Here is a 19,282-nt window from a genome sequence, read left to right on the forward strand (position 1 = left end):
GGTGTAACCCATATATCCCCCCCCCCCCACACCCCAATCTCATCCAGGGACCTTTCTGGGGAATACATTTCGGCTACTCAATTCTGTGTGGTGCTCGAGTACTTGTACGCTCAGGAGTACTGAGTGGCCACTGTGATAAGGGGCAATCAGGACAGGCTTTAGGGTTGTTCTTTATTTACTCACTCATTGGTACAGCGCCTCCAGCCGTGACAGGATCCCAGGACGTGGGATATCAGTTCCCATCACTGCAGTTTTCTCCCTCCTGCCCAGTAACCGACACCCAGGCAGAGGCATGAGGAATAAGAAGCTTTATTTCTTCTTCTTTAAATCTCTCCTCCTCCACAGACTCTCTGTGGTCCCCAGGACATCTAGATGGTGCTGCCCAATATCAGGGGGCATCAGATCTGGTTGGTCTCTAGGCCAGCCGGCCTAGAGAGGCATGCTTTCCCCGCAATGGGGAAGACTCACAGCCTTCCTCTCTCCTCAGAGCAGGAACCGAATCCTTCTAACTTTTACTGTAGATTCCTCCCCAGAAGAATCTGGAAGGGGCGGGCTCATGGACTGTACCCACCTCCAAGGGGGCTGCACACAGGCCATGAGTCACCCCCTCTCTTCCTTCAACTTCAAGGAAAGAACAAGGGAGGTCAATGGCCCATAGATTAACCTGCTAATGCCCGGAACTTAACAGGAATTACATAGCAGATACACTAATGGGAGAGAAACAGGTACTTATGGAACATACCCTGTTATAAAGGTAAGAAAGAAGATGAAGTTTGTTGGTGATTTGGGAACTTGATGGGAACTTCCTGAGTGAGGGTATCCCAGGTTTGATATTTCAGAGCTCCGATTATCTCAATCTGAAATAGTGGCATTTGGGAAAAAATGCAAGTTGTAGCTGTTTGGCAGCTTCCGCTCGGTGAGTTTGGCCAGCAGCGAGAATGTCGGGGAAATGCCGTCCCCGTACGAGTTTGGCAACTCATCGAGGATTTCTCAATAGCTACCTAGCAAAATGCTGCTAGAACTGCTCAAAAACCTTGATGAGTTGGTTATCAAACCTACTAGACTAGGTCCCAAAGTGTTATTCCCCTTTCCAGTCCTATCCCTCCGGTTATCATAGGCTTGTGTATATCATTGCGAAAGGGCACGGATCCCTAATTTCCAAGATAATCCATTATACCAGTTACATTTATATTGTGCTAGTTACCACTGCAGACCTCCCACAGGGATACTATATACCGTAACAAGGTCTGTGAGGTTACCTAGCACCGTATATTCAAACCATGCTGTGGGCCTTAACTTGTCAGCATCCCTGTTTACAACCTACTCAGGTTGTTAAACGATTTTGGTGTAATCAATACTGGTTCCAATATAAGATTATGCTACTAATAGGCGTCTTAGCCTTCCCCTGGGGAGAATACTACTTATCATAGTCCTCCGATTAGGGGTTATCAGCACCCTTAAGGGGAAGACACCCAGGAGTCCTTGCATCCAGTTACTACCTCCCCCTCCTTCCCTATACTATTCTCGCTATTAGGGACCTTATTTGCTTTTTGTACATAACAAAGGACTTCTGGACTTGACTGTTCCAGATTCCCCCTTTATGCAATTTATCCCCGAATTTACCATAGTGCCGGCAATAGGATTTATTCTGCGGCCTTTTTTTATTTGAACACCATTTATTTAACTATGTTATTACTGTAACGGTATTTCTGGCCCAGCCTGACCCACCCAATCTCACATTGGCCCCTGTGGTCTAACCGGCCCCCATTACAGTGTGGTAGTGTCGGGTGGTGCACCTGTTGGCTACAGGACTCCTGAGTCTCCCGCATGATGGTGTGTGGGGAGGACCCGTCCAGACAGGCAGCTGAGGTAGTGTGCTGAGTCTCACCTAGTTCCAGTGCAGCGCCTCCACCTCATCAGGGTCCCTGCGTCCGCATGGGGATGATCCTGGTGAGGAACTCCTCGGTGGTGCAACCTCCTGTGTAATCATTGGACTCTCACACACAGGGGTTTCTCTGATCAGCTCCATCTTTATTGTCACGGTGGGCATAGCTGCCCTCCACAATGGGGTATCTTTAGCCGATCATCTCGCCCGTGCTCCCCTTTGATAGGTATGTCACCTAAATCAGGGATTCACTATTCCCGCAGGAATCACTGCCCTGTGCCAGGTCCCTGGACACAGTCTCCCATGGAGTTACTATAACATAACTAACACTCTGCAGAACTTGAACTCCGTCCTGAACCTTGCAAGAACTTTCCAGCAACTAACTTTTAGACACAGTGCTGTGCCTTATGTAACTTCTGAGGCTGACACACCTCTGACATCACTAACCATGGAGTCAGGGCATGTGACCAGTCCCATCCATACACAGGGCACCCCACCAGGGTGTGAGGGAAAACCTCCATGATTACTGCTGGCATGCCCACACTTACCAGGCCTTGCTGCCAGCAGGAGAGATGACTGTAGGCATTTTACATGACCGCTAAATTCTCCCCCTGGTGAATCCCATCGTCCTCGCTGGGACCTAAATTTGTATACCTCTTTCCAGGAAGCACTGTAACGGAAAACATAATTAACATCACACAAATTTCCTCATAATGCAGTACACATGAATACAGTCATCCGCCAAGCCCGCCCCGACCAGCAGCCACAGACCCGCGTGATGCACAGTACCACCTAAAAATAGTGATAGGGGTCCGGTTTCTTTACTTCTCTACCCCCCATATCCAGAACTGTTACTGAGAAATGCCTGGGTAATCCCCTCTCTGGTCTATATGTTACTCTGTGTTTATAGATATTTCTCCCAATGGCCCATATACGGATTAAATGTTCTATCCGTTCCTCGGCCTTCTTTCCTATCACGGAACTCCCTCTCCCCACTAGGTGCATTTCTATGGCCTCCCTAAGCCACCTATCCCGGTTGTCCTCTATCTCATCCATGAGAGGCTCAGGGACATACGGGTACTCCAACCCGTGGGAAGATTTATACCGAGCCATTATGGTTCTCTCGGCCCTACTAATTCTAGTCAGGTCAGCCTTACCTGCCCTCCCAGGCAACACCCATGATAGGGGCTCATCAGGATCCACGGGGTCTGATAGTATGCTAGGACCCATAGGCTCTATTTCCCTATTCTCAATCTGCAGCCATCGCTCCTGCAGCTCTCTGTCCCTCTGTTCTGGGGTAAACTCTCCCACCGCCCACCAGTAGTCCACTACATCCTCTCGCCGGATGAGGAACCGAGTGCGGTCCATCCAGGCCGAGTACCCTTCAAATAATGGGGCCCACCAACGTTTCTCCCGGAATCTGTTTAACCTCCCTGACTCCCTATCATCGTCCATGGAAAATACCCCTGATGACCGCTCAGATCGCGGTACAGACCACCTAGACGACCCCGAGGCCTTTACTACGGGTTGGGGTGCTGTAGTTGCCACTCTCAATTCTCCCCCTCCCCTTGAATCGCCCTCCGTAGCGCCACTGCGCTGCCTTTCCCCAGTCCGTCTTCCCTCTCTCCCTTGTGAATTGTCCACGTACTCCAGGCTAGGCGGTGAACCCGGTGACCGTGGGATGGGGGTAGGGGTGTTAACTATGGCGGGGGTTTGGGCATAGGGGCACGGAACGGGACCCCACGGGGTTACGACCCGCTCCTGGCTGTCCGTAGACTGGTCCAAGGATGATGTCTCACCCTCCTCAGTCCTGAGATCGTCTCTCCAATTTCTGGGCCTTGTAAGTGATCGGGGACCTTCCCCCGATCGCCGAAGCGTCGCTGCTTTTTCTTCATGCGTTCCGCCGTCACCACCGGAAGCGATGTCTTCCCCGGAACCGGAAGCGTCACCATCTTGCGTGGGACCCCCATGCGGGATCTCTTCCTCTATGACGACATCCGGTTGCTCCGCCGTCGTTGCCGGAAGTGATGCCGTCCCTCCACGTGCGCTTTGGGCCTGGCGCGGCCCCTCCAGCGCTTCGCCGTCCGCTGTAACCAGGTAAGTAATAGGGCTGCTTGGCTTACCCGTCCGCAGGGGTGTAGGCGTCTCTCTCCCGTCTCCGCCAGGTCCTGGGATGGCGGGACTCCGTCGGTCGGGTCGCCGATCTGCGGGGGACGTCCTGCCACTCACCCCACGGGGTGTCGTCCTTCCGGTCTGCCTTTTCAGCTCCGCTTTTACCACCGCCAGCTCACGGAGGTCCTCGTCTGAGTAATCCCCTTTTCCTGACTTAGGGGTCTCCGGGCGGGGTGACAGTCTCTTTTCCCCGAACGCGGGGGTTGATTCAGCCGCCTCGATCGCTACTGACCCAGCCGACTTGACCGGCTCCAGTCCCTTGTCTCCGGGACTCGCGCGGTTGATCCATAGCGCGCCCGGGGACACGGCGGAGCGCCTTGTCACGTCCACCGGAGGGTCAGCAGGCTGTATAGGAATAAATGTGGGCATAGGCCACAGGTACAAAGTCCCGCAATGAGGGCAACGTGCCGCCGTGTTGACTGTGCCTCCGGGCAGCCCGCATTGTAGGCATAGCCCAACCACCGTCTCGGTATTGGCCACCCTCACCACTAGCACCCCGCCAGGCACTGAGTAGGGCTGGGTGGAGACCATCGTGCCCACAGTAGAGGAGCAGGCCATTCTTTGTACAGGAGCCACTTCCTGTACAGGTCTCTCCTTCTCAGTGGTTCCTCGCAACTGACTGGTGGAAGTTGCTGGATCCGCCACTCCCTGCTTCGGCTCCTCCCTTCTCTGACAGAGCTGGAACCCGCCCCCAGGGGTTGCAATTATGGGCGGGTCCCACAGGGGAATATCATGCCCCTTAATTAAGGCCGCACCTCTCTCAGTCCTGGTGGGCGCGGTTAGCGTTTTCGCGCCAATTTCCCCACAAGGGTGGGGGTCTTTTCCCGCGGCTAGTTCCCGCCTTCTCCTGGCAGCCGCCCTCCGTGCAAGATAACCATCCTTTTTGCATGGCTCCTCCACGGCCGGAACTACTTTCTGTAGTGGCGCCATCTGGATATCAGTCCCTGGGCCCAGTGGGTGCATTCCCACAGGCCATAGTTGAAATTCACTCCCCCTGGTAGAAATCAGGGGAGGGTCCCATAGACTAAGCGGTTGACTCAGCACGGGGGCTGAGTGAGTCACTGTCCATGCAGGCGCAGCCATAGCTTTCGCGCCATACCCCCCATCAGGGCGGGGCTCTGCTGTTCGCGCCATTCACGGCCAGCTTTTTGCAAGTCCTGCACCAGCCACATTTTCTGTGACTGTCCCATGCGGTGTCCCTAGCAAGCGGGAACCGCCATTTTGGTTGACTTTTAAGCCCAAAAAGTCCGTTTGTGGGCTCTCTTCGCGGGGTTCTCCCCCAATTATTACAATTTCCTCACACTCTTCAAGGGTGGCCCCTCGCTGTCCCAAACAGGATAAAAATGGGGCTGCCATAGCCTTTGCTCCGCTCCAGAGCAGACTGGTTAACGATAGCTCGGCGACTGTGTGCTCTTCAGTGGGGTGCACGCCACAGGTGCCCTCCCCATCAGCCTCTGGTCGCCATTTTGGGTTCTCCGCGCCACGCGGATCCTCCATTCTTTGTGTTGTCTCACTCTCGTACCAATTATCGTACATGGTGCTCCACTCTGCGGGGCAGCCACCACACCGGTACAATAAAGATTAGCTTCAGATGCACCACCACATGTGTACCTTATCTAGGTGTGACCCAGTGTTGCACTACCTCAGGCTAGGCTCACTCTCTCAGTGTCTGCTGTGACTCCTTCCTCCCAGTCTGTGCTCCCTACGGTGAGTGTCTGGAATGGGCTAGGTACTCTGGCTCTGCCATGCAGTACTTGGGGCGTCTACCTCTCTTGGTCAGCCTAGCGCAGACCCTCTCCAGGATTCCTGACCAAGTTAACAGGCTATCCCTTCTGGCATCCTACCAACTAGCACTGCCTCAAGGTGACTCGGTCAGCTATAGCCCGGCTCCAAACCCCTCACTCCTTTCAGGCCCCTAGGTTGTCCCTGCGAACTGACAATATCCCGTCAGCCCCTGACCACCCCTAGGTCCGTCCCTACGCAGCACAGAGTGGCAGCAGACTCTCTCCCTGTTTCCCAGTGTGCCTAGCTAGAGCCTGTCCCGATGACAGATCTGATCTCAGCAGCGCCTCCAAATGTAACGGTATTTCTGGCCCAGCCTGACCCACCCAATCTCACATTGGCCCCTGTGGTCTAACCGGCCCCCATTACAGTGTGGTAGTGTCGGGTGGTGCACCTGTTGGCTACAGGACTCCTGAGTCTCCCGCATGATGGTGTGTGGGGAGGACCCGTCCAGACAGGCAGCTGAGGTAGTGTGCTGAGTCTCACCTAGTTCCAGTGCAGCGCCTCCACCTCATCAGGGTCCCTGCGTCCGCATGGGGATGATCCTGGTGAGGAACTCCTCGGTGGTGCAACCTCCTGTGTAATCATTGGACTCTCACACACAGGGGTTTCTCTGATCAGCTCCATCTTTATTGTCACGGTGGGCATAGCTGCCCTCCACAATGGGGTATCTTTAGCCGATCATCTCGCCCGTGCTCCCCTTTGATAGGTATGTCACCTAAATCAGGGATTCACTATTCCCGCAGGAATCACTGCCCTGTGCCAGGTCCCTGGACACAGTCTCCCATGGAGTTACTATAACATAACTAACACTCTGCAGAACTTGAACTCCGTCCTGAACCTTGCAAGAACTTTCCAGCAACTAACTTTTAGACACAGTGCTGTGCCTTATGTAACTTCTGAGGCTGACACACCTCTGACATCACTAACCATGGAGTCAGGGCATGTGACCAGTCCCATCCATACACAGGGCACCCCACCAGGGTGTGAGGGAAAACCTCCATGATTACTGCTGGCATGCCCACACTTACCAGGCCTTGCTGCCAGCAGGAGAGATGACTGTAGGCATTTTACATGACCGCTAAATTCTCCCCCTGGTGAATCCCATCGTCCTCGCTGGGACCTAAATTTGTATACCTCTTTCCAGGAAGCACTGTAACGGAAAACATAATTAACATCACACAAATTTCCTCATAATGCAGTACACATGAATACAGTCATCCGCCAAGCCCGCCCCGACCAGCAGCCACAGACCCGCGTGATGCACAGTACCACCTAAAAATAGTGATAGGGGTCCGGTTTCTTTACTTCTCTACCCCCCATATCCAGAACTGTTACTGAGAAATGCCTGGGTAATCCCCTCTCTGGTCTATATGTTACTCTGTGTTTATAGATATTTCTCCCAATGGCCCATATACGGATTAAATGTTCTATCCGTTCCTCGGCCTTCTTTCCTATCACGGAACTCCCTCTCCCCACTAGGTGCATTTCTATGGCCTCCCTAAGCCACCTATCCCGGTTGTCCTCTATCTCATCCATGAGAGGCTCAGGGACATACGGGTACTCCAACCCGTGGGAAGATTTATACCGAGCCATTATGGTTCTCTCGGCCCTACTAATTCTAGTCAGGTCAGCCTTACCTGCCCTCCCAGGCAACACCCATGATAGGGGCTCATCAGGATCCACGGGGTCTGATAGTATGCTAGGACCCATAGGCTCTATTTCCCTATTCTCAATCTGCAGCCATCGCTCCTGCAGCTCTCTGTCCCTCTGTTCTGGGGTAAACTCTCCCACCGCCCACCAGTAGTCCACTACATCCTCTCGCCGGATGAGGAACCGAGTGCGGTCCATCCAGGCCGAGTACCCTTCAAATAATGGGGCCCACCAACGTTTCTCCCGGAATCTGTTTAACCTCCCTGACTCCCTATCATCGTCCATGGAAAATACCCCTGATGACCGCTCAGATCGCGGTACAGACCACCTAGACGACCCCGAGGCCTTTACTACGGGTTGGGGTGCTGTAGTTGCCACTCTCAATTCTCCCCCTCCCCTTGAATCGCCCTCCGTAGCGCCACTGCGCTGCCTTTCCCCAGTCCGTCTTCCCTCTCTCCCTTGTGAATTGTCCACGTACTCCAGGCTAGGCGGTGAACCCGGTGACCGTGGGATGGGGGTAGGGGTGTTAACTATGGCGGGGGTTTGGGCATAGGGGCACGGAACGGGACCCCACGGGGTTACGACCCGCTCCTGGCTGTCCGTAGACTGGTCCAAGGATGATGTCTCACCCTCCTCAGTCCTGAGATCGTCTCTCCAATTTCTGGGCCTTGTAAGTGATCGGGGACCTTCCCCCGATCGCCGAAGCGTCGCTGCTTTTTCTTCATGCGTTCCGCCGTCACCACCGGAAGCGATGTCTTCCCCGGAACCGGAAGCGTCACCATCTTGCGTGGGACCCCCATGCGGGATCTCTTCCTCTATGACGACATCCGGTTGCTCCGCCGTCGTTGCCGGAAGTGATGCCGTCCCTCCACGTGCGCTTTGGGCCTGGCGCGGCCCCTCCAGCGCTTCGCCGTCCGCTGTAACCAGGTAAGTAATAGGGCTGCTTGGCTTACCCGTCCGCAGGGGTGTAGGCGTCTCTCTCCCGTCTCCGCCAGGTCCTGGGATGGCGGGACTCCGTCGGTCGGGTCGCCGATCTGCGGGGGACGTCCTGCCACTCACCCCACGGGGTGTCGTCCTTCCGGTCTGCCTTTTCAGCTCCGCTTTTACCACCGCCAGCTCACGGAGGTCCTCGTCTGAGTAATCCCCTTTTCCTGACTTAGGGGTCTCCGGGCGGGGTGACAGTCTCTTTTCCCCGAACGCGGGGGTTGATTCAGCCGCCTCGATCGCTACTGACCCAGCCGACTTGACCGGCTCCAGTCCCTTGTCTCCGGGACTCGCGCGGTTGATCCATAGCGCGCCCGGGGACTCGGCGGAGCGCCTTGTCACGTCCACCGGGGGGTCAGCAGGCTGTATAGGAATAAATGTGGGCATAGGCCACAGGTACAAAGTCCCGCAATGAGGGCAACGTGCCGCCGTGTTGACCGTGCCTCCGGGCAGCCCGCATTGTAGGCATAGCCCAACCACCGTCTCGGTATTGGCCACCCTCACCACTAGCACCCCGCCAGGCACTGAGTAGGGCTGGGTGGAGACCATCGTGCCCACAGTAGAGGAGCAGGCCATTCTTTGTACAGGAGCCACTTCCTGTACAGGTCTCTCCTTCTCAGTGGTTCCTCGCAACTGACTGGTGGAAGTTGCTGGATCCGCCACTCCCTGCTTCGGCTCCTCCCTTCTCTGACAGAGCTGGAACCCGCCCCCAGGGGTTGCAATTATGGGCGGGTCCCACAGGGGAATATCATGCCCCTTAATTAAGGCCGCACCTCTCTCAGTCCTGGTGGGCGCGGTTAGCGTTTTCGCGCCAATTTCCCCACAAGGGTGGGGGTCTTTTCCCGCGGCTAGTTCCCGCCTTCTCCTGGCAGCCGCCCTCCGTGCAAGATAACCATCCTTTTTGCATGGCTCCTCCACGGCCGGAACTACTTTCTGTAGTGGCGCCGTCTGGATATCAGTCCCTGGGCCCAGTGGGTGCATTCCCACAGGCCATAGTTGAAATTCACTCCCCCTGGTAGAAATCAGGGGAGGGTCCCATAGACTAAGCGGTTGACTCAGCACGGGGGCTGAGTGAGTCACTGTCCATGCAGGCGCAGCCATAGCTTTCGCGCATACCCCCCATCAGGGCGGGGCTCTGCTGTTCGCGCCATTCCCGGCCAGCTTTTTGCAAGTCCTGCACCAGCCACATTTTCTGTGACTGTCCCATGCGGTGTCCCTAGCAAGCGGGAACCGCCATTTTGGTTGACTTTTAAGCCCGCAAAGTCCGTTTGTGGGCTCTCTTCGCGGGGTTCTCCCCCAATTATTACAATTTCCTCACACTCTTCAAGGGTGGCCCCTCGCTGTCCCAAACAGGATAAAAACGGGGCTGCCATAGCCTTCGCTCCGCTCCAGAGCAGACTGGTTAACGATAGCTCGGCGACTGTGTGCTCTTCAGTGGGGTGCACGCCACGGGTGCCCTCCCCATCAGCCTCTGGTCGCCATTTTGGGTTCTCCGCGCCACGCGGATCCTCCATTCTTTGTGTTGTCTCACTCTCATACCAATTATCGTACATGGTGCTCCACTCTGCGGGGCAGCCACCACACCGGCACAATAAAGATTAGCTTCAGATGCACCACCACATGTGTACCTTATCTAGGTGTGACCCAGTGTTGCACTACCTCAGGCTAGGCTCACTCTCTCAGTGTCTGCTGTGACTCCTTCCTCCCAGTCTGTGCTCCCTACGGTGAGTGTCTGGAATGGGCTAGGTACTCTGGCTCTGCCATGCAGTACTTGGGGCGTCTACCTCTCTTGGTCAGCCTAGCGCAGACCCTCTCCAGGATTCCTGACCAAGTTAACAGGCTATCCCTTCTGGCATCCTACCAACTAGCACTGCCTCAAGGTGACTCGGTCAGCTATAGCCCGGCTCCAAACCCCTCACTCCTTTCAGGCCCCTAGGTTGTCCCTGCGAACTGACAATATCCCGTCAGCCCCTGACCACCCCTAGGTCCGTCCCTACGCAGCACAGAGTGGCAGCAGACTCTCTCCCTGTTTCCCAGTGTGCCTAGCTAGAGCCTGTCCTGATGACAGATCTGATCTCAGCAGCGCCTCCAAATGTAACGGTATTTCTGGCCCAGCCTGACCCACCCAATCTCACATTGGCCCCTGTGGTCTAACCGGCCCCCATTACAGTGTGGTAGTGTCGGGTGGTACACCTGTTGGCTACAGGACTCCTGAGTCTCCCGCATGATGGTGTGTGGGGAGGACCCGTCCAGACAGGCAGCTGAGGTAGTGTGCTGAGTCTCACCTAGTTCCAGTGCAGCGCCTCCACCTCATCAGGGTCCCTGCGTCCGCATGGGGATGATCCTGGTGAGGAACTCCTCGGTGGTGCAACCTCCTGTGTAATCATTGGACTCTCACACACAGGGGTTTCTCTGATCAGCTCCATCTTTATTGTCACGGTGGGCATAGCTGCCCTCCACAATGGGGTATCTTTAGCCGATCATCTCGCCCGTGCTCCCCTTTGATAGGTATGTCACCTAAATCAGGGATTCACTATTCCCGCAGGAATCACTGCCCTGTGCCAGGTCCCTGGACACAGTCTCCCATGGAGTTACTATAACATAACTAACACTCTGCAGAACTTGAACTCCGTCCTGAACCTTGCAAGAACTTTCCAGCAACTAACTTTTAGACACAGTGCTGTGCCTTATGTAACTTCTGAGGCTGACACACCTCTGACATCACTAACCATGGAGTCAGGGCATGTGACCAGTCCCATCCATACACAGGGCACCCCACCAGGGTGTGAGGGAAAACCTCCATGATTACTGCTGGCATGCCCACACTTACCAGGCCTTGCTGCCAGCAGGAGAGATGACTGTAGGCATTTTACATGACCGCTACATTACTAATAAAGTATTTCAGCTAAAATCAATCATCCTCCAGCAGGGAGGCTCTCAGTGCCCACAGTCCTCCAGCAGGGAGGCTCTCAGTGCCCACAGTCCTCCAGCAGGGAGGCTCTCAGTGCCCACAGTCCTCCAGCAGGGAGGCTCTCAGTGCCCACAGTCCTCCAGCAGGGAGGCTCTCAGTGCCCACAGTCCTCCAGCAGGGAGGCCCTCAGTGCCCACAGTCCTACAGCAGGGAGGCTCTCAGTGCCCACAGTCCTCCAGCAGGGAGGCCCTCTGTGCCCACAGTCCTCCAGCAGGGAGGCTCTCAGTGCCCACAGTCCTCCAGCAGGGAGGCTCTCAGTGCCCACAGTCCTCCAGCAGGGAGGCTCTCAGTGCCCACAGTCCTCCAGCAGGGAGGCCCTCAGTGCCCACAGTCCTCCAGCAGGGAGGCTCTCAGTGCCCACAGTCCTCCAGCAGGGAGGCTCTCAGTGCCCACAGTCCTCCAGCAGGGAGGCCCTCAGTGCCCACAGTCCTCCAGCAGGGAGGCTCTCAGTGCCCACAGTCCTCCAGCAGGGAGGCTCTCAGTGCCCACAGTCCTCCAGCAGGGAGGCTCTCAGTGCCCACAGTCCTCCAGCAGGGAGGCCCTCAGTGCCCACAGTCCTCCAGCAGGGAGGCTCTCAGTGCCCACAGTCCTCCAGCAGGGAGGCTCTCAGTGCCCACACCCGGGGTTACTTTTCTCCATGAAGTTATACTCAATTCTTCTACCCAGAGGGGCACCTCCCCCTCCTCCCCCCCTCCCCCCCACACACATTTGGAAGTTGAGCGGGGGTTCCACCCCTAGTGTATTATTAATAAGGTTTTCCAGGGAAAATGCTGGACTCAGGGATCATGCATTGAAGATGGGGAAAGTACACTCAGGATAAACACCGGAAGAGCCTTATAGCAGAGGTAGGGGAGGAGAAGAGAATAAAGCACGGGCCCCCAATCTACGAGAGGTACCACACTCTTCCACCATGCTCTACTCAACACTCAAAGGTTTAGACTGGTGCGTGAGAGAGGACAGAGCAACGCTAAAACAAGCTGAATATTCAGACACTAAATTGCACTAAGTACTTATGATGAAGTGATACACAGTTATTCTATCGATCTGGGCTGTGGATAGTGTCACGGTAGCTTATGACAAGATATAATGAACACCAAATATCTGGGTTGAACTGAACGAGGCTTAGATATAATAAAATATAATTTATTCCTTAAAAAAGGTGAACCAGAATGGGCACCAGTCTGTAGTGAAGCGGGTAGCGCGAAAATAAAGGGCAACGTTCAATAAGAGAAACCACACGCCTGAGGATGGTTCTGGCTGGCGCCGGTCCCTGTGAGCGTCTCTCCCTGTGCTTGGCTGGTTCTGGCTGGTGCCGGTCCCTGTGAGCGTCTCTCCCTGTGCTTGGCTGGTTCTGGCTGGTGCCGGTCACTGTGAGCATCTCTCCCTGTGCTTGGCTGGTTCTGGCTGGCACCGGTCCCTGTGAGCGTCTCTACCTGTGCTTGGATGGTACTGTCTGGCGCCGGTCCCTGTGAGCGTCTCTCCCTGTGGTTGGGTGGTTCTGGCTGGCGCCGGTCCCTGTGAGCATCTCTCCCTGTGCTTGGATGGTTCTGGCTGGCGCCGGTCCCTGTGCTTGGATGGTTCTGGCTCGCACCGGTCCCTGTGAGCGTCTCTCCCTGTGGTTGGGTGGTTCTGGCTGGCGCCGGTCCCTGTGAGCGTCTCTCCCTGTGTTTGGATGGTTCTGGCTGACGCCGGTCCTTTGAGCGTCTCTCCCTGTGTTTGGATGGTTTTGGCTGGCGCCGGTCCCTGTGAGCGTCTCTCCCTGTGCTTGGGTGGTTCTGGCTGGCGCCGGTCCCTGTGAGTGTCTCTCCCTGTGCTTTGGAGGTTCTGGCTGGTGCCGGTCCCTGTGAGCGTCTCTCCCTGTGTTTGGATGGTTCTGGCTGGCGCCGGTCCCTGTGAGTGTCTCTCCCTGTGCTTTGGAGGTTCTGGCTGGTGCCGGTCCCTGTGAGCGTCTCTCCCTGTGTTTGGATGGTTCTGGCTGGCGCCGGTCCCTGTGAGCGTCTCTCCCTGTGCTAGGATGGTTCTGGCTGGCGCCGGTCCCTGTGAGCATCTCTCACTGTGCTTAGGAGGTTCTGGCTGGCGCCGGTCCCTGTGAGCGTCTCTCCCCTCCCTGTGTTTGGATGGTTCTTGCTGGCGCCGATCCATGTGAGTGTCTCTCCCTGTGCTTGGATGGTTCTGGCTGGCGCCGGTTCCTGTGAGTGTCTCTCCCTGTGCTTGGGAGGTTCTGGCTGGCACCAGTCCCTGCGAGCGTCTCTCCCGGTGCTTGGATGGTTCTGGCTGGCGCCGGTCCCTGTGAGCATCTCTCCCTGTGCATGGATGGTTCGGCTGGCGCCGGTCCCTGTGAGCGTCTTTCCCTGTGCTTGCGAGGTTCTGGCTGGCGCCGGTTGCTGTGAGTGTCTCTCCCTGTGCTTGGGTGGTTCTGGCTGGCGCCGGTCCCTGTGAGTGTCTCTCCCTGTGCTTGGGAGGTTCTGGCTGGCGCCAGTCCCTGCGAGCGTCTCTCCCGGTGCTTGGATGGTTCTGGCTGGCGCCAGTCCCTGCGAGCGTCTCTCCCTGTGCTTGGGTGGTTCTGGCTGGCGCCGGTCCCTGTGAGTGTCTTTCCCTGTGCTTGGGTGGTTCTGGCTGGCGCCGGTCCCTGTGAGCGTCTCTCCCTGTGTTTGGGTGGTTCTGGCTGGCGCCGGTCCCTGTGAGCGTCTCTCCCTGTGCTTGGATGGTTTTGGCTGGCGCCGGTCTCTGTGAGCGTCTCTCCCTGTGCTTGGGTGGTTCTGGCTGGCGCCGGTCCCTGTGAGCGTCTCTCCCTGTGCTTGGATGGTTCTGGCTGGCGCCAGTCCCTGTGAGCGTCTCTCCCTGTGCTTGGGTGGTTCTGGCTGGCGCCGGTTCCTGTGAGTGTCTCTCCCTGTGCTTGGATGGTTCTGGCTGGCGCCGGTCCCTGTGAGTGTCTCTCCCTGTGCTTGGATGGTTCTGGCTGGCGCCGGTCCCTGTGAGTGTCTCTCCCTGTGCTTGGATGGTTCTGGCTGGCGCCGGTCCCTGTGAGTGTTTCTCCCTGTGGTTGGATGGTTCTGGCTGGCACCGGTCCCTGTGAGCGTCTCTCCCTGTGTTTGGGTGGTTCTGGCTGGCGCCGGTCCCTGTGAGCGTCTCTCCCTGTGCTTGGATGGTTTTGGCTGGCGCCGGTCCCTGTGAGTGTCTCTCCCTGTGCTTGGGTGGTTCTGATTGGCACCGGTCCATGCGAGTGTCACTCCCTGTGCTTGGATGGTTCTGGCTGGCGCCGGTCCCTGTGAGTGTCTCTCCCTGTGCTTGGATGGGTTCTGGCTGGCGCCGGTCCCTGTGAGTGTCTCTCCCTGGGCTTGGATGGTTCTGATTGGCACCGGTCCATGTGAGTGTCTCTCACTGTGCTTGGATGGTTCTGGCTGGCGTCGGTCCCTGTGAGTGACTCTCCCTGTGGTTGGATGGTTCTGATTGGCGCCGGTCCATGTGAGCGTCTCTCCCTGTGCTTGGATGGGTTCTGGCTGGCGCCGGTCCCTGTGAGTGTCTCTCCCTGTGCTTGGGTGGTTCTGGCTGGCGCCGGTCCCTGTGAGTGTCTCTCCCTGTGCTTGGATGGTTCTGGCTGGCGCCGGTCCCTGTGAGTGTCTCTTCCTGTGCTTGGATGGTTCTGGCTGGCGCCGGTCCCTGTGAGCGTCTCTCCCTGTGGTTGGGTGGTTCTGGCTGGTGCCGGTCCCTGTGAGTGTCTCTCCCTGTGCTTGGGTGGTTCTGGCTGGCGCCGGTCCCTGTGAGCGTCTCTCCCTGTGCTTGGATGGTTCTGGCTGGCGCCGGTCCCTATGAGCGTCTCTCCCTGTGCTTGGATGGTTCTGGCTGGTGCCGGTCCCTGTGAGTGTCTCTCCCTGTGCTTGGGTGGTTCTGGCTGGCGCCGGTCCCTGTGAGCGTCTCTCCCTGTGCTTGGATGGTTCTGGCTGGCGCCAGTCCCTGTGAGTGTCTCTCCCTGTGCATGAATAGTTCTGGCTGGTGCCGGTCCCTGTGAGCATCTCTCCCTGTGCTTGGATGGGTTCTGGCTGGCGCCGGTCCCTGTGAGCGTCTCTCCCTGTGGTTGAGTGGTTCTGGCTGGTGCCGGTCCATGTGAGCGTCTCTCCCTGTGGTTGGGTGGGTCTGGCTGGCGCCGGTACCTGTGAGCATCTCTCCATGTGCTTGGATGGTTCTGGCTGGGCCCGGTCCCTGTGAGCGTCTCTCCCTGTGGTTGGGTGGTTCTGGCTGGTGCCGGTCCCTGTGAGTGTCTCTCCCTGTGCTTGGGTAGTTCTGGCTGGCGCCGGTCCCTGTGAGCGTCTCTCCCTGTGGTTGGGTGGTTCTGGCTGGCGCTGGTCCCAGTGAGTGTCTCTCCCTGTGCTTGGGAGGTTCTGGCTGGCGCCGGTCCCTGTGAGTGTCTCTCCCTGTGCTTGGATGGTTCTGGCTGGCGCCGTTCCCTGTGAGTGTCTCTCCCTGTGCTTGGATGGTTCTGGCTGGCGCCGGTCCCTGTGAGTGTCTCTCCCTGTTCTTGGATGGTTCTGGCTGGCGCCGGTCCCTGTGAGCGTCTCTCCCTGTGCTTGGATGGTTCTGGCTGGCGCCGGTCCCTGTGAGCGTCTCTCCCTGTGCTTGGATGGTTCTGGCTGGCGCCGGTCCCTATGAGCGTCTCTCCCTGTGCTTGGGTGGTTCTTGGTGGCGCCGGTCCCGGTGCTTGGGTGGTTCTGGCAGGTGTCCCATATTGTGCTGCTCAGTGCTTTACGTTTACATGTTGAAGTGTCACTGACCACATGAGAAACACAAGGAGTATCTCCTAATTACACGTAATAACTTGCTGCCCCCCCCCGCCTTGTTCCTAGGAAACTGCAGTGATGCTTACCGTGAACTTGTTACACGTTACTCCAAGGCGGTATCCCCGGGACCCCAGTGCATGACGTGGGAGGCACCACCACCCCCCCACAGGGCATCTGTCACCAGGCTGCTGAGGAAGGTGGCAGGGCAGAGAGGTAAGTGCCCCTCATCCCGCAGGGCATCTGTCACCAGGCTGCTGAGGAAGGTGGCAGGTTAGGGAGGTAAGTGCCCCTCTCACATGGTATCTGTCACCAGGCTGCTGAGGAAGGTGGCAGGGCAGAGAGGTAAGTGCCCCTCACCCCGCAGGGCATCTGTCACCAGGCTGCTGAGGAAGGTGACAGGGCAGAGAGGTAAGTGCCCCTCACCCCGCAGGGCATCTGTCACCAGGCTGCTGAGGAAGGTGGCAGGGCAGAGAGGTAAGTGCCCCCCCCCCCACAGGGTATATATCTATCACCAGGCTGCTGAGGAAGGTGGCTGGTTAGGGAGGTAAGTGCCCCTCACCCCACAGGGCATCTGTCACGAGGCTGCAGAGGAAGGGGACAGGGCAGGGAGGTAAGTCCCCCCCCCCACAGGGTATCTATCTGTCACCGGGCTGCTGAGGAAGGTGGCAGAATAGGATGGTAAGTGGCCCCCCCCTCCCTCCCCCACAGGGCATCTGTCACCAGGCTGCAGAGGCAGGTGGCAGGGCAGGGAGGTAAGTGCACAGCTAACAGGACCTGCAGTATATCCTTCTCCCAATGTTCTCATGTGTTATGTTCTATCTTTAATGTTGCTTTAAGTTATTATCAGTAAAGAGATCACATCGGGATCGGATAAAGCAGGTGAACCTAGGAGTGTCCCACCCCGCCTTACCTTACTCTAACGCCCGGTATTGTCACAGCAGCATGTCACTGTGCTGCAGTATAGGGAAGTCACATCATGGGACTGGTTACTTCAGTAAGACCGCTGGGTAGTTATGGTCTTGGGGGAGAGGGGAGAGAGGGGGGGGGGGGGGAGAGAGGGGAAAAGAGAGGGGGGGAAGGAGAGAGAGAGGGGGGGGAAGGAGAGAGAGAGAGAGGGGGGGGAAGGAGAGAAAAGGGAGGGAGAGACAGAGGAGGGAAAGAGGAGGGAAGGGGAGAGAGGGGAAAAGAGAGAGGGAGGGGAAGAAGAGAGAGGAAAGGACAGAGAGAGAGAGGGGAAAGGAGAGAGAGAGGCGGAAGGAGAGAGAGAGGCAGAAGGAGAGAGAGAGGGGAGAAGGAGAGAGAGAGGGGAAGGAGAGAAAGGAAAGGACAGAGAGAGAGGGGGAAGGAGAGAGAGGGGGAAGGAGAGAGAGGGGGAAGGAGAGAGAGAGAGGGGGAAGGAGAGAGAGAGAGGGGGGAAGGAGAGAGAGAGAGAGGGGGAAGGAGAGAGAGAGAGAGGGGGAAGGAGAGAGAGGGGGGAATGTGAGTGTAGGCGGACGCTCACAGAGGTATGCAAGGGAGACTGGTTATGGTGAAATTAAATAAGGCTTTTATTGCACCTCTTTCCTTAACATCAAGAAACCATCCAAACAAAGGGGTAAACAAAGCTTCTATTCACTTGGGAGTATTTCTAGGGAAAACTATGCAGTCCACAACTCCCTTTAGATTAGCATGTCTCCCAGCCCAAACATATATCATGAAATGAGCAGATATAAAAAAAAAGTCTTATAAAGGAAAGTCTTATCTGTTACTTGTAGTTGGAGGGAATGTCTTCTCTGTTCCTGGGTTGTTGCCTTTTCCTCAGGCGATATCAGGGTTCAGGTTCAGAAGTGTTTTCCCCTGTGTCTTGCAAGCAGCCTCTTCTGGTAGACTCAAGACGTCTGTCCCCATGTCAGTCTCACAAGGTGTGAGACAGGAACAATCTCCCTTTCTGTTTCAAGGGCAGGCTTTTCTAAGCAACCTAGTCAGGCAGGTGGTGTTTGTTAATTGACTACCAGCAGTTAACCACCACACTGCTGGATTAGAGGCATATTTACTGAACATGTATAACTCCCCTTTTACAGTGAGAAAGAGAGAAAGAGAGAGAGAGAGCAAAGGAGAGAGAAGGGAGGGAGAGACAGAGGAGAGAGAGAGGAGGGAAGGGGAGAAAGAGGGAGAGAGAGAGGGAAGGAGAGAAAGGGGAGGGAGAGACAGAGGAGAGAGAGAGAGGAGGGAAGGATATAGAGAGAGGAGGGAAGGGGAGAAAGAGAGAGGAGGGAAGGGGAGAGAGGATTAGGAGACAGAGATAGGTGAGATGGAGAGAGATAAGTTGGAAAGAGAGAGGGGAAGCAGGGAAGAGATGCGACGGGTGTACCCATTGCCTACCTGCTGCCCTGGAGTATTGAGGGGGCCAGTTAGATGCCTGGGGGGTAGGCCTGCAGAGCTTCCTGTTGGAGGGTAGCCACGGAGGTGCCTGTCAGGGGACCCTCCCTGCAACTGGCTTACAGCATGCTGTCTCAACAGGCACTTCCGAGACACCCTCCAGGAGGCCCCCTCTGGCAACACCATACTGGAGGTCCCATGTGCGGATCAGGCCACATTAAGTTTGGTGGCAGGGGGCAAGGCCCCTTTACTCACTGGGCCCGGGACGGGAGTCCCATCTGTCCCCCCTGTGCACATTTTCTGGACAGTATTGTGCTGTGTAATGCTGACACCTATAGCAGCTATGGGCTTATCTAGGGAATATTTTATAAACCTTTAATGGCCTTTCTCATATAATTAGCAAAATCTAAATAGCACCTGAGCTATTCCTAAGCAAACGCACATGGCAATAGGATAGCACGGGTTAGGGATACAGGCCAAATAAATAGTCCCCTCCTCTACAAAGCGCGTTTACCTATACATCAGAATACATAACCCGGCCTCACACTCTGACATAGAGCACACTGTCGCACACCAGTGTGTGCACTCACTATCTGTAACCTGCCTCACCCTCTGACACAGAGCACACACCCGTGTGTGCACTCACTATCTGTAACCTGCCTCACACTGACACAGAGCACACTGCCGCACACCTGTGTGTGC

The 19,282-nt window shown here is 56.4% G+C and overlaps 1 protein-coding gene across 1 annotated transcript in view; it reads left to right on the forward strand.

Annotated features, from left to right (window-relative positions):
* LOC142491233 (protein sel-1 homolog 3-like) overlaps positions 1–19,282 on the forward strand; it is a 169,413-nt gene that overhangs the window by 76,364 nt on the left and 73,767 nt on the right. Inside the window, exon 10 of the mRNA XM_075593500.1 lies at positions 16,289–16,435. Coding sequence (XP_075449615.1) covers positions 16,289–16,435 — 147 coding nt within the window. The remainder of the gene's footprint in view (positions 1–16,288; positions 16,436–19,282) is intronic.

The sequence above is a fragment of the Ascaphus truei genome, chromosome 3 (assembly GCF_040206685.1).
Source record: "Ascaphus truei isolate aAscTru1 chromosome 3, aAscTru1.hap1, whole genome shotgun sequence".
Taxonomy (NCBI): Eukaryota; Metazoa; Chordata; class Amphibia; order Anura; family Ascaphidae; genus Ascaphus; species Ascaphus truei.